Raw genomic sequence first — 14,271 nt, forward strand, 5'->3', positions numbered from 1 at the left:
TAAGTTACCGATGAACAAAAGCTGTTGTAAGTTTGAAACCATTCCGAACAATTTTTATTTAAAAAGTGATGTAGGATTCGAAAATAATTGGAGTAAAGTTACACGAATCTTGTGGCTATATAAACTTCGTAGAAAAATGTAGTACAAATACTTTTGGAACACAGCAATTACATATATAGAACTATGAAATGGTCAGACTTTTTGCAGTAAGTGGTGCAAAGTGCCAAGAATGCAATCTTAAATCTTTTCCTAGCTTCATCGCTTCATCCTCTGTAAAGGCCTGATGGGTCTGCGTTTTGCACAATCCACGGGTGTTCAAGAAGCTTGTGCAAGGCCAAACGTTGCGTAGACTCCTTAACCAACATCTGTTTGATCAGAAAGTGTGAAAATCAGAATTCACTCTTCAAATGCACAAACACTTAGAGAGATTTACGAGGAATGCGAGTAGAAACCTGGCTAATCAGGTCCTTTGCAGATGATGACACAATGGGTTTGGGAGGGAACTTGAGATCCACTTGAACAATCCTGTATCATTTGTCGAACAAAACCCTTCTTTAATGTACATTCCACTGACCAAACATCATATACTAATCCCATTCTACGCTTAATGAACATGTTACCTTTTGTATGTCTCTGAATGCTCCCTGGCCTCAAAAGGAGGAACACCATAAAGAAATTCGTAGCAGAGAATTCCTAGACTCCATATATCGACACTCGCATCATGTTCAACGCTTTCCACTGTGAATCCAAAAGCAGAAAAGTCAATTAGCTGGTTGCCGAAGAAAGTAATTTAGAATCACACAAGAGAGAGAGAGCTTTCTCTTACCCATCTCAGGTGGAAGGTAATCCAAAGTGCCACACATAGTCCTTCTACGGTTGAATGTGTGTACTGACCATCCAAAATCTGCAATCTTGAGCTCACCCTGAAAACATATATCCATGAATACATAAACACATAAGCTAACTGCAATCACATGGCGTTGATGGAGAAAGATAACCAGATTCAATTTGTTACCTGAGCACCAATCAACAGATTTTCAGGTTTTATATCTCTGTGAATTACATGCTTTCCATGGCAATAGATGAGGGCTCTAGCCAATGACGCAACATACTGCCACAATAAACGTAAGGGTATGACTACACAGATTCACATTAACATGCTAGAATAAGTTCAATTATCACTAGGACTTACAGTTGCTGCTCGACGTTCGCTGAAGTACTTGCACTTCTGAAGCTCTTTATAAAGCTCACCCCTTACAGCATACTCCAAAATCAAATAAACTCTTTTCTGCAACAACGGTATCCCAAAAACTATGTTAACCTCACAGAGCCAAACATTGTATGTCAACAAGAAGTTCTTTTACAAGCACAGATAACACAAAACCTGATCATAGAAGTAACCGTAGAGCCGCAGAATATTGGGATGCCGAAGATGAGATTGAATCTCTACTTCCCTTCGTAACTGGTGTTCAACTTGAGATTGTTGAAGCTGAGCCTTAAAAAGAACCTTTAAAGCCACAATGTGATCGCTCTGTTTGCAAAGACACATAGAAGACAGCTTGGTTAAAAAAGACATCAAATTAATTCTGCTTGTTTAACATAATTGTGAAGAAACACTAACCCGTTTCTCTCTTGCTAGATAAACATGGCCAAACTTTCCTCTACCAAGTGGCTTTCCGATATCGAAATCGCTTGTAGTCCATCTCTTTTGTGCAGCCTCTGAAGCCGCCTGATACAACATTATCACAAAGATTGAAATCCAATCAACTCTCAGATACACTTAATCATAAACGACAAACAATCATTGATACTTTAAAACTTGAAGATAAAAGGATAAAATCAACAGCTCCTTAACACTAATCCACGGATTTGTCAATTAATCTAGGGTCCTCGCTGTAAACGAATAAATCCACAATCATATCATGAAATTTCTCAAAATCATACCAACAAGTCTTTCTCAAATTAAACAGAGAACATTGAAACAAGATTCTTTCTGGCGCAAAGAAAATCAAGCAACCAAATCGATAATCCCAGATCACATTCCATTAGAACAGACCAAACGCAGAGAAAAAACGCAAACCAACAAGGAAGTAAAACCCTAAATTGAAACAAATTCGACAAAAGAACCAAATGAAATTGGAATTTGTGAAACCAAGAACAAGTTATTTTCTTACAATTTGCTGCGTCTCTGTAGAAATCCCCATGGAAGAGATCGTTGATGAGCCAAGATAGCGAGAGAAAGAGAAGAAAGAAAGAGAGAAGAGAGAGTAATTTTCACAAAGGGAACAGATCCAAATTGAGAAATTTAAAAAGGGGAAAAAACGTAAACCACCAGCAAAGCAGCAACGGTCGAATCCAGATGCTGCCACGTGTTGATACATCTGCATCGAGGTTTTTATTTTCAAATAATTTGTCTCCCGAGATGATACAGTCGCTACAGGCCCAGATATTATTAAGCCCACGGTATTCCAACTTCATAATCACTAGGATAATATACAGTCACTACAAGCCCAGATAATAGCCCAATAAGCTTCAAGATCGTTTGACGATGAGATTTTAATTCGGAACTAAGTAACCACGTGTCAGTACCTCGTCAAAGTAGCTCCATGCAGAACTGACACGCCCGCGTGACACTCTTCTCCATTGCCTAACACGCCTCGTCGTTCGACACATGTCTCGTTTAAGTTTAGCCTCTCCTTCATACTAGTCTATTTTCATTCTTCATAATAATCACAAATGGTAAGCTTATTAAAGCTACAAAAACAACATAGAACATTAAATCCATACTCTCTTAGAAAAAGAAAAAAAGAAATGGCGGATCATCAACAACATCAGCAACAACAACAACCAATAATGAGGAGTCTCCATGAATCATCACCATCGACTCGGCAGATAGTGAGATTCGTAACGGCAGCTACGATCGGCCTATCACTCCTCGTGCTCTCAGGACTAACACTAACCGGAACGGTGATCGGTTTGATCGTAGCGACGCCGTTGATGGTTCTGTTCAGCCCGGTGTTGGTACCGGCAGTGATAACGATAGGGCTTTTGACGATGGGATTCCTATTCTCCGGTGGTTGTGGGGTGGCAGCAGCTACGGCGTTAACGTGGATTTATAAGTACGTTACCGGAAAACACCCGATGGGAGCGGATAAGGTGGATTACGCGAGGATGAGGATAGCGGAGAAAGCCAAAGAGTTGGGACATTATACGCACTCGCAGCCACAACAAACACACCAAACCACAACAACTACTCATTAGAGTTTAATAATTATATGGATCTATATGTTGTATTAAGTTTTATGATTATCCTACGTATGTTTTTTTAATACTGTTCTTACCTTTTTGAAAAGATCTATCTAAAATTTTATTTTCTATTTTCCATACAATTTTTTGTGTGTTTAATTGCTGATCGGTATTTTCTGTTTTATGATTGTGAAATAGCTAGTGTAAGGAAAGATGATAACGAATTAAGTAAATTAATAAATGCCAATTACTTGGTCACCGTCTGGCTTCTAGAATTATATGGTGGCTTTCTTGGTATATGTAAATGTAGTTTTGAGTGTGGTCCGTTTGATTTGAAATAATATTGTTGTTTTTATGTTCAAAAAGAAAATTGCAAGGTTTGTGAATTTTGTGTATCAATACCAAGGCTTGAACCACTTTATCTATACTCGCTAAATAAATTTCGAAGGCTGCGCTAAATGGCTCGTGTCATTTACGTTGTCTTCATGAACGTATTGTAGTTAGTGTGATTGTAAAAATATTTCTTTGTTTAATCATTCCTCAAAAATTGTATTCGGCCTTTGAGAGATGCGGTGAGGTCGTATGCATGTTTTCCCAAATTTCGAATACTTGCAAACTGTTCTATGAATGTGGTTTTTAGGTACTCATGAAATAATTGAAAACTTTACTTGTCTATATGTTCGTAAACCATTGGCATTGAATTGCATGGCATGGCTTACTATGCGCGCACCAACAAAATGCACATGCATGCTTCACGAACGTATAAAGAAGCTGAGGGTGGACAACATTCACTGCTTGTAGTGGGCAATGCAGTCTTGTAGAGCAGTTGTACTTTCAAACGAGGTTCTTTGTCAACGTCTGATTGGTTTTCTAGAATAATTGAAGGAGTACTTTTGTCCTTATCCTCGCAATGGACTGAGTAAGTTTCCTCCGCGGTTCCCTACTGGCCATGAGCTATGAATTTTTCAAGTGGTGGGTGCCAGGTGCCGGGTGGGTGCGGCGTTAGGATTATTCCTAAAGTTGAGGATCGATATACGGTTAAGTTTTTTTGTTATGGAGTGGTGTTTCGTAGTTTGTCATTGCATCAGTTTGATAATCTCTTTCTTCTAGCACCAGATTGTTTAGATAAATGTTAGGATATATGTGGAAGCAAAGGAATGATGTGGTTCACAACCAAGTCTCGATCCCAATATCAACTATCTTCAAGCTCATCGACAAAGAGATTCAGAACGTAAGCACCGCAAGACGTAAATGCAAGCGTTATTGCAACCTAATGCAAACTCTGGTTAATTTTAACTCCCACTATGTAATGTGACTTCTACATCATTTGTCTCTTTGTTTAATTTTTTGGCCAAAGATTCAAATCCATTGATATTCAGAGACAATAGTCTATATGGATTTATTAGATATAGTCTATATGGACTTATTAGATGATATTAACATTCATAGAGAAAACAACAAATTAGGATACGTTTTCTTTCTAATGAGAAAGTGAATGTACGAATGGTTGTTGGGAGGCTATTGTGTCTCGTAGATATTTTAAATAATTTGAATGTTTACTAATATAGAATGTGTATTCAATTATAACTATTTAAATTATTTTATTGTTGGTTTAGACGCATTCTTAAACTTTCACATCATTCTCTCGTGACTATTATAATAGTTATCGTGCTCGATCAATCATCTCGTGACTATTATAATTTTATCAATAGTTTATGCATAAGAGAACTGATAACGATCATACTTCTTTTTGTCATTATGATAGCTTATGATTAATCATTGTTTATCCATACTTGACGCTTGTAAGTGAAACATATGTTTAAATTTTCAGGCTTAATTTAATAGCCACGAACCAAAAATTATCTTATAATAAAAGTTTGGTGCGATTTAAGAAGATTTGTCCCCAAAGCCCTATCTGAAAGAGGTCAAATTGGATTATTAAATTCAACATATTAATCAATTTGATATTTGTTTAATGGTCTGATTAGTGACAATTATAAGTCTAATATTGCGAATCTTTTGCAGTGAGTATTCCACGTGATATAGATAAGTTTCCCTTAATGGATAACCTTTGCATCAAACAATTAGAAAACAAATGGAAGAGTATCAATCAAGTAGATCTCGAAGCAGTGGACCCTAACACGATACTGGAACATGGACCAAACCTTAAAATATCGTCCAAATTGCTTATTTTCTGGAAGGTTACAAGTGCACAACACTCTAATAATATATGCCCCGCATAACAATTTTTAAAACTATTTCATCTTAGACCTCGGATATTTTGAAGGAAGCACATTTTCTTGAAAATCACTAGGTGACTTGTGTTTCTTTCTTTGGAGCATGTCAATTTACTCCCATCAGCTGGAGAGCCAAAAGTTAAAATTAATGTTCGAAATTTATTTCATAAAAGCTACGTACGTTGCATCCTTCCATGATCTAGAAAAAATGGGGGACAATAACCAAATTTATTCACTCTTGTCAGGTCATGGGGAGTAGTCTACGACCTTGAAAGTCACGTGACAAGTAATATATACTGTACCGTCCAAATATTTTCTTACTGTAATGTCTTATGTTTCATATCGCTAGACCCTTAATATTAGTGTGGACTAATTCATATAATTGCAAATAAAATAGTATGATTCTACGATTCTTCAAAATGATCTAATAGTTACAGTCTGGTCAAAATGATCTAAATCTTTATAAACAAATAACAGCTACGGAATAATTAACACAATTTTTGGTGATAAACTTTGAGTTATGATAGAAATTTTTTTTTTTTCAATTTTTAATGTGTATCTTAATTTCTTCAATTAATGTATCCCTATGTTTTATGTGACTATATAACTTTTGGTTAGTGATACTCCAAAAATGTTGTTTTAGGTTTTGACACACATATTAATAATTTGTTTTATTTTTTACTTTACAAAATTTCTTATTGGTTAAAACATAAATCACTGCAAATAAAACTTTAATTTTGTTTGTAGTCAAAATTAGCTTTTAAAAATGTAAATTGATATTTATTCTAATTATTTTTTTAATGTTCTGACAATTAATTTAAAACGGAAAGCGTAATAAAGTAGATGTTGGGGCTGATTGGTAACGGCTGTTACTTTTGAACTCTAAATATTTCGGATGTTACGACTTTGACTGTAAAAATTTTGGTTGTAAAAATTTTGACGATAGAAACTTTAACTGTTAAAGTCTGATTGGTACAAAAAAATCACAATTATTTTTATTATTATTTAATATTTTTTATAAATATTATTTATGCTAAAAAATCAATTTATTTGGTAAAATAGTAACTAAAATAAATTTATTTTAAAAAAATACAAAATTCATTTTACAAATTCACTATTTTAAATATTTAAATTGGATCTGAAAAGAACAGAAAAAATAAAATTCGAATTAATCAATCGATTTTTTAATGATAAAATATAAATAAATTTGAAAAGAGTTTTGAAATTTTATGGATAAAGAAAAAATATTTTTATTTTGTTTTATTATTCTCTTTTAAAGTTAAAGACTTTAGGAAAAAAACAAAAGAAAAAAAGTAAATGGAGAGAAAAAAGCTTTTAAAACTTTAAAAATTAATAAAGTTTTAAAAGTGTGATTGATTAAAAAATAAATTTGAAAATTTTTAAATATTTTTAAAGCTTTGAAAACATTTTTTTTTTTTTTGGGGGGACAAATATGAAGAAAAAAAAAAAAAAAAAAAGACGAACATGAAGGGGAAAAAAACAAAAGACGAACAAAAATTGGAGATTTTTTCTTACACGTGTCATCATCTGCAGATTTGCGCTTATTAATTGTTTACCGTACGGTATTGTGGATAGGGTCAAGATTTTCATAACTTTACCGTAGTTAATATTTGACCCAACCATGGTTAAAATAAAGCAGTTTATATCACAGACACACACCTCTCTCTCTTCTAGACTCACTAAACAAAAATGATGATCGGCGAAAATAAAAACCGGCCACATCCAACGATCCATATCCCTCAATGGGATCAAATCAACGATCCAACGGCCACAATCTCTTCACCATTCTCTTCCGTCAACCTTAACAGCGTTAACGACTACCCACACTCTCCGTCACCGTATCTCGACTCCTTCGCTTCTCTCTTCCGTTACCTCCCGTCAAACGAGTTAACAAACGATTCAGACTCATCAAGTGGCGACGAGTCATCACCACTCACCGACTCATTCTCCTCCGACGAGTTTCGCATCTACGAGTTCAAAATCCGGCGATGCGCTCGAGGTCGATCTCATGATTGGACGGAGTGTCCGTTCGCACATCCCGGAGAAAAAGCTCGACGACGTGATCCGAGAAAGTTTCATTACTCCGGCACCGCTTGTCCTGAGTTTCGTAAAGGAAGTTGTAGAAGAGGTGATTCGTGTGAGTTCTCTCATGGAGTTTTCGAGTGTTGGCTCCATCCTTCTCGTTACCGTACTCAGCCGTGTAAAGACGGAACTAGCTGCCGGAGAAGAATCTGTTTCTTCGCTCATACGACGGAGCAGTTACGTGTATTACCTTGTTCGTTAGATCCAGATCTTGGATTCTTCTCAGGATTAGCTACTTCTCCGACTTCGATTCTTGTTTCTCCTTCGTTTTCACCACCGTCGGAATCTCCGCCGCTTTCTCCGAGTACCGGTGAACTTATTGCGTCGATGAGGAAAATGCAATTGAACGGAGGTGGTTGTTCGTGGAGTTCTCCGATGAGATCTGCAGTTAGGTTACCTTTTTCGTCGTCTCTGCGTCCGATTCAGGCGGCAACGTGGCCGAGGATAAGAGAGTTTGAGATCGAAGAAGCTCCGGCGATGGAATTTGTGGAATCTGGGAAAGAGCTGAGAGCGGAGATGTATGCAAGACTCAGTAGAGAGAACTCACTCGGTTGAGTCGACTTGGATCGAGTCTTTGATGACGTGGCGACTCGATCTGATTTTGTGAATATTTTAGAGATTTTTAAGGTGTTGTGGATAAATGACGTGGCGGGTCGATCTTAGTGACGGTACAATCGGACGATGAAGAAAAAAGCGTTAAGAGTAACAAAAAAAGGAAGAATTTGTAAAGAGATGATAATGAGAGAATTTGAGAGCTATTCTTCTGGCTTTTTTCTCTGCAGTTTTTTTTATTGTTTTCGTTATTTTCTTGTTTTTATTTTGGTTTTCGGCTTTATTTTGTTTGTTGTTTATTAATGTTATATCATTTTGTAATTAGTTCTCAAATGTATTTGGATAACATCTTAGTTTGAGACTTTAGAAAAGAACATTTCATTTGTTGTTTCCTTCTTATCGATTTCGTTGTTATAATAGTAAGAGGATATAAATATTTTTTGTTGGCCTGTTCTTTTTCCAAACGCTGCGATCATATCCAGCGACCAAAAAAACAGTTGCTTAACACACAATTACGTTGAAGTCTGTAGAAAGTTATGTGAAGAGGAGTCGCTCGATTTTAAAAACAGCGACCTATAAGGCATATACACGTGTCGCCAAAAAATAACAGCAACTTAACATTTTCACTAAGGACGCCGCCGGCGTCCATATTGAACGACTGTTTTTGTATCTCCGTTATAATTTTTGCTTTTCGTCGGAGTCCCTATTGCTGTCACAGCGATTAATAAACGAACAAGCCCAACAATTAATCAGAGAAAATAGTCTCGAGAAAATAACTCTCTTGCATCATATCTCTAATGAACATCAAATCTGCCTACAAATTCTATTTTTAAGTAAACATATTCCTTTTGACAAAAAAAAAAAACTATTTGGCTATTTCCAATGGTAGACTAGATCCACTCTGAAAATAGACTAATGACTAATGAATACTCATAATTTGGATAAAATTTTCATTTTCAGAATGATTTTCAAATTTAAATATGTTTTCAGTAATACACGAACAAATCTATATGTTTTAGGTATACATTGGGCATTTAATCAATACTAATATGGTTATCCAGTTAATTGAAATTTAAAAATACAACAATAATGTATTAAATTAAAAAATACAGTGACATAACAAACGATAATTTTATACATAATAAGTTATGAAATTTAACATAAAAACTCAAACAAACATAACAGAACATAGACTAGTAAACAGTTTTGTTTAAAAACTAATAACAAAAAAGAAATAGAATATGGTACACAAAAGAGAGTAATGGTAATCAATCCTATTTGCTTCGTGCAAATAGAGAGCATGAGACTCTTATTACTTACTTAGTTTGAGGAGAAAAGCTATGTTTTTTGTATTTTAATTATTAATTTTGAATAATGTATTGGTAGAACTTCTCTTATGAAATGAGATGTTTTTCTATTTTAATTTTCCTATTTATTGATTATGCTTTTTATATAATAGCTAATTTTTTAAAAAACATATTATTTAATTTGAATCGTTTTTGAGTAATGATATGAATGTAAAATCAAAATTTCACGTAACTTTCAAATTTAATACTAAAAATAGTTAGCATCAATAATTAAAAATGATACCAAAGGATTTATAACCTCACTAACAAAAATGATGTTTATCTTAAATTATAACATCATTTAAAAGAGTGATGCTAAATTGTTTTAGTTTCACTGAATTTAGCATCGCTTTCTAAAATGACTATATAATTCTACCGTCAGTTTAAAAGTCAAACTAACTTATAAAAAAAAAACTGATGCCAGATTTATTTATTTATTATCTTTTTAAAAAAATTTTAGTGATGATGCATCTCAGTATCTCAATGTTGTTTGTTTCTAACTTTCTATATTTAGTTTATAGTTTTATTAAAAAAAAAACTATTACATGGTCTAAAAAATCATAATTTTAACGTGAATTGTTTATATATGCAGTGAGTAAAACAAATAAATTTTCAGAATGCATTCCTCATTTATGAGAGAAGGAGTGTAATTTCTTCGCTTACTTTTTGAATGGAAGAAATCGTGTAATTTCTTAAAGTTGAATGATACTGCAATAATTATACAAAATGTTACTAATTAAGTAAAAAAAAAAAAGAAGAACAATACAAGGAACTAACAAACACAATTTTTTTTTTTATGCAAAATATAAGTAAAATATAAGTAAAAGATAAGCAAATGTACAATTTGGTTTTGATTAACCTATGCGTTTTTTTAGTATTTGGTCAAACCACGAATTAACTTGTTTCCAAAAACAAATTAGAAAAATTTCTGACTTTGGTTTGGCATGGTCTACAGCAGAGGGCAGAGAATCGATCAGGACAAAGTGTTTTGGAACAGCTGGTTACATTGCACCAAAATAAGCATGTAAGATTCTTCTTTAATATGTCAATATTTACATCTGATCACCAATATATTTGATTTATGACTCCTCTTTGTAATTACAGTGACTAACTACAAAAGCTGATGTCTATAGCTTTAAGGTACTTCTCATGGAATTAGTACCAGCCATCAAGCTATTATATGAAGATGATCATCACATTCCCAGTTGGTTCACGAAAGTATTCATCGACAAAGACTCATTCGAAAAAGCCATTAACAAAACCATGGACCTTAACTAGAAGACCGCATCATCATTAATGATTGACTAAATAAAGATATTATTTAATCTAAATGATATATAATATATTATTATAAAATGTTCATTACAGACATAGTTTTTTTAATATATCTGATGACAAATTAATACAAATGCTTATACCAACAAATAAAAATAATGAAAGAAACTAAATGATAAATAAAACTAAAACATAAATAAATAAATAAAAACAAATACAATCTTAGAGAGATAACTCTTGAATACGTATGACCAAATTAATCTTGGTTCCCCATAAAAGATATGAGTTTCCCACTCATATGTATGCAACTTCTTGGTGTTATAATAGCTAGGTCTCTATGCGTCTCAAAATTTTGTGGTGTTCTACTTTGTAATGTCATTTTTATAAATTCGAGTTTTCTTTTTATCACTTTCGTGTTTTGTCGTCTAGAAAATTCATGGTTAATCACACGTTAAATGTAGCATTGTTGTTTAATTAGATCATTCGTGCTTTGTTTTGATCGTATAGCTCAAGAGATTAATTACAGTTTGTTTTTATCGATAAACATGAGTGAGATGGTGTTGATGACAATTGGAGTTTATAATCAAAAGTTGTAATAAAAACCTAACTATGGGAATCTTGTCACGCAGGTAAAAAAGACCCTTTATCTCGTTTCTCTTATTGTTCTCTCTAAAATCGGATTGGTGATGATTGTTGTTATAACAGCCCAAGTAGTAGTAGGAGATCATCAGATGATAGCATGAAGCTTTTTACAACAGCATTGTTTGTTATAGCTTTTGGCATTGTTATTGGACTATCTTTTCCATCTTTATGGATCACTGAGGTTCTTCTTATTTCTCTTCAAATCTTTTACTTCTTAGATTTTATACTTCGTTTGTCGCATGCCATTTTTGTATTGTGTAGACAAGTCTCCCGAGAAACCTTCTTCGCTCCACTCACTTAGAGATTCAGGAATTGCAACTCCTCACAAAGCCATTGATGATCTCAAAGGCATGTTTTATGTAGGAATTTATACCTTTTTTCATGTTTTAAGAACAAACCAAAGCTTAAGGCATGTTTTGGTGCAGATATGGGAACCATCAAATCTTTGAGGCGCTGAGAGAATACCATCCGGTATCATTGCATCCGAATCAGACTTGTACTTGCGTAGATTATGGGGAACCCTGATGAGGTTTGTCCTCACTCTTTTGATATTACAGCTTTCATATGTGATCAATGAACATTAGCTTCAATTTTATTTTCTCTGTTTCCTCAGGATTTAGTGAAACAACCGAGATATCTAGCAACAATTACAGTGGGTTATAATCAGAGACACAATATAGATGCGTGTGTTAGCAAGGTTGCTTGATATAACACTTTTTGTTTTCTGTTTTTGCTTTATAGTAAACTCATTATGATTTGTCTACTCAAGTACAGTTTTCAGAGAACTTTACTATTGTTCTGTTTCATTACGATGGGGTAACAAGTGCATGGAATGATGAGTTTGAGTGGTCGAGGAATGCAATACACATAAGTGTCAAAAAGCAGACAAAATGGTATCAATATCTTTGCTTTAACCACTTTTTTTTATCTGGTTTCTTGACTCTCTCATATTGTGAATATAAGGTGGTATGCAAAGAGATTCTTGCACTCGGACATTGTAGCACTATACGATTATATATTCATATGGGATGAAGATCTTGGAGTTGATCACTTTAATGCAGAAGAGTGAGTTTCTTCTCTGACTCTTCTCACTTCCATTTAAATTTTTTTTACTATGTTTGTTGTTATAGATACATACACATAGTGAAGAAGCACGGCCTTGAGATTTCGCAGCCTGGTTTGGACCCATAGACTGGGTTTTACTGGCAGATCACAAAAAGAAGAGAACATAGTGAAATCCACAAGTATATACAACGTCCTTTATAGATTATTTTTGTTACATTACAAAATGGTTCTGAATATGGCTTGAACCTTAGCAGGGAGACAGATGAGAAACTCGAGTGGTGCTCTAATCCTCCCCGACCTCCATGTATGCAACTATCTATAACCTCTATATTTTTGAAATAATTGGCGCTTCCGTAACCAACCTCGGAAAAACGACCGGAACCCATTTGGTCTTTGTGTGTCGTCCAAAGCTGTAAGTGTCCACGATTTCACAATCCAATCAACTTTCGTTCCATAATCAGCTAAACTAGTAAAAATTTCCTTTTGCCAGTATCCTATAAATGAATTGTCGGGCCCTAAACTTAACCACCAATTTCCACTTTGAGATCATAGCAATTTAAAAATAAAATTACTAGCATTTTTGATGTTTCTTTGTTCTTATATTCCTACTATTACTACTTTTGTATTTTTTCGGATAAAGTCACTTCTATAGTTACTTTAAAAAAAAAAATCTTTTTGATCAAAAGTTATATTTACTCTTCGAACAAATAAATACATTTTCAAAAGATTCGTTTTCTACACAATTTTAATCATAATAAAATATTTAAACTTTTACTTGATTATAGTTTAGCTGTTTCTTCAAACATGATTTAAAATATTTTGCATGCCTTGAAACTGTGTATGAGTGTATCGAAAGATGAAATCTTAATTTTATAACCAGAAAGAAAATAGATAGATAGATATATATGAAAAGCTAATTTTGATCACAATTGGACGATCACAAAGACGAGGTTGGCTAAATATAAGAATAAAGACAAAAATTAAGCAAAACATAAACAAAAAATAATCAAAAAATAAGCTTATATTCAATTTGGTTTAAATGTATGCGTTTTATATTATTTGATTTACGTTATGGATTAGACTTGTCTAGAGAAACTAGACACCCGGACTTGGTCTACAATATAAAGTAAAATTTTCAACAAAAATCAAACAGTAAACTTGATCCATTATGTAAAACAAGCTGAATTTAAGCATATTTCAAGGTTGTGGATTTTTCATAGACATGTAAAACATTTTAAGATCTAAGTTTAGTCTATCATAAACCTATAATTACACGTAAAGTTACAAAGTTTATTTGGTCCATAATATGAAATAAATTACAAAAATTTTTGGTTTACATCTAACAAATAAAAGTTAGATTATTTCTAACCAAAACTTCAGAAAAAGATATAAGTAAATCCAAATAAACCTAAAATTAATTATTATTTTTATATTTATGTTTTTGGTGAGAAAATGGTATTCCATAATTTTACGTTTTGGGGATAAAACATTATATCAAAATTTGTTCAGTTTATGCAATTCGTGAACTATGGTTTTGGCGGGAAAATGATGGGAGTGATTGGTTGTGCAGTGCTCTTAAATTTCTCAATATGGGGCTGAAATTAATTTCGACGTGCGTACCCGTTCAGTTTTTGGGTCGGGTCCATTCGAATTCAGGTTTTCATGTCTTGAGGTGTTGGTCGGTTCTGGTACTTTGCCAATTCCAGTTCGGGTTTGGTTTCTAATTTTTGGGCCAGGTATAGGTCGTGTCTTCGGTCCAGGTTCTTCTGCCCAAGGCTAATATGTATTTAGACCACACAAATCTG

General features: G+C 33.7%; 4 protein-coding genes across 9 annotated transcripts; 3 read left to right on the forward strand and 1 right to left on the reverse strand.

Moving 5' to 3' along the window:
• Positions 1–28: 28 nt before the first annotated feature.
• On the reverse strand, positions 29–3,568 carry AUR2 (ataurora2). 4 transcript variants are annotated; one of them, NM_001336028.1, is made up of 11 exons: positions 2,590–3,568; positions 2,333–2,502; positions 2,175–2,188; positions 1,622–1,729; positions 1,385–1,531; positions 1,193–1,288; positions 1,016–1,111; positions 827–923; positions 621–738; positions 453–525; positions 39–365 (listed from the first exon to the last, which is right to left on the reverse strand). In NM_001336028.1, the coding sequence occupies exons 2-11, from the start codon at positions 2,385–2,387 to the stop codon at positions 264–266; spliced, it is 906 nt and encodes a 301-aa protein (NP_001325077.1). In that variant the 5' UTR covers positions 2,388–2,502; positions 2,590–3,568; the 3' UTR covers positions 39–263. The 4 variants fall into 4 exon arrangements, with proteins under 4 accessions (NP_001325078.1, NP_180159.2, NP_001325077.1 ...); NM_001336027.1 differs by having other exon boundaries at positions 29–365; positions 2,175–2,502; NM_128148.4 differs by lacking the exons at positions 2,333–2,502; positions 2,590–3,568 and having other exon boundaries at positions 29–365; positions 2,175–2,323.
• Positions 2,680–3,556, forward strand: AT2G25890 (Oleosin family protein). 2 transcript variants are annotated; one of them, NM_001336029.1, is made up of 1 exon: positions 2,680–3,556. In NM_001336029.1, the coding sequence occupies exon 1, from the start codon at positions 2,737–2,739 to the stop codon at positions 3,259–3,261; it is 525 nt and encodes a 174-aa protein (NP_001324024.1). In that variant the 5' UTR covers positions 2,680–2,736; the 3' UTR covers positions 3,262–3,556. The 2 variants fall into 2 exon arrangements, with proteins under 2 accessions (NP_001324024.1, NP_180160.2); NM_128149.4 differs by having other exon boundaries at positions 2,744–3,503.
• Positions 3,569–6,707: 3,139 nt separating the features above from the next.
• Positions 6,708–8,633, forward strand: ATCTH (Zinc finger C-x8-C-x5-C-x3-H type family protein). Of its 2 annotated transcripts, none has more exons than NM_128150.5 (2): positions 6,708–6,850; positions 6,943–8,633. In NM_128150.5, the coding sequence occupies exon 2, from the start codon at positions 7,194–7,196 to the stop codon at positions 8,139–8,141; it is 948 nt and encodes a 315-aa protein (NP_180161.1). In that variant the 5' UTR covers positions 6,708–6,850; positions 6,943–7,193; the 3' UTR covers positions 8,142–8,633. The 2 variants fall into 2 exon arrangements, with proteins under 2 accessions (NP_180161.1, NP_001189604.1); NM_001202675.1 differs by having other exon boundaries at positions 6,708–6,740; positions 6,943–8,586.
• A 2,735-nt stretch (positions 8,634–11,368) lies between these two features.
• AT2G25905 (uncharacterized protein) lies at positions 11,369–12,592 on the forward strand (the record flags this gene model as incomplete). The annotated part of the gene is made up of 8 exons (NM_001336030.1): positions 11,369–11,388; positions 11,465–11,582; positions 11,620–11,753; positions 11,827–11,872; positions 12,015–12,098; positions 12,176–12,294; positions 12,365–12,466; positions 12,532–12,592. 8 exons carry the CDS (start codon positions 11,369–11,371, stop codon positions 12,590–12,592), a joined length of 684 nt encoding a protein of 227 aa, NP_001324914.1.
• Positions 12,593–14,271: the final 1,679 nt, after the last annotated feature.

The sequence above is a fragment of the Arabidopsis thaliana genome, chromosome 2, assembly GCF_000001735.4.
Source record: "Arabidopsis thaliana chromosome 2, partial sequence".
NCBI classification, from domain to species: domain Eukaryota; kingdom Viridiplantae; phylum Streptophyta; class Magnoliopsida; order Brassicales; family Brassicaceae; genus Arabidopsis; species Arabidopsis thaliana.

Coding starts and splice junctions, on each gene's coding strand:
- AUR2 (NM_001336027.1), bottom strand. CDS start 2,387: ATGCAGATGTATCAACACGTGGCAGCATCTGGATTCGACCGTTGCTGC. Junction 1,730..2,174: donor CTACAGAGACGCAGCAAATT/GTAAGAAAATAA, acceptor ATGTTGTATCAG/GCGGCTTCAGAGGCTGCACA. Junction 1,289..1,384: donor ACGGTTACTTCTATGATCAG/GTTTTGTGTTAT, acceptor CCGTTGTTGCAG/AAAAGAGTTTATTTGATTTT.
- AT2G25890 (NM_001336029.1), top strand. CDS start 2,737: ATGGTAAGCTTATTAAAGCTACAAAAACAACATAGAACATTAAATCCA.
- ATCTH (NM_128150.5), top strand. CDS start 7,194: ATGATGATCGGCGAAAATAAAAACCGGCCACATCCAACGATCCATATC.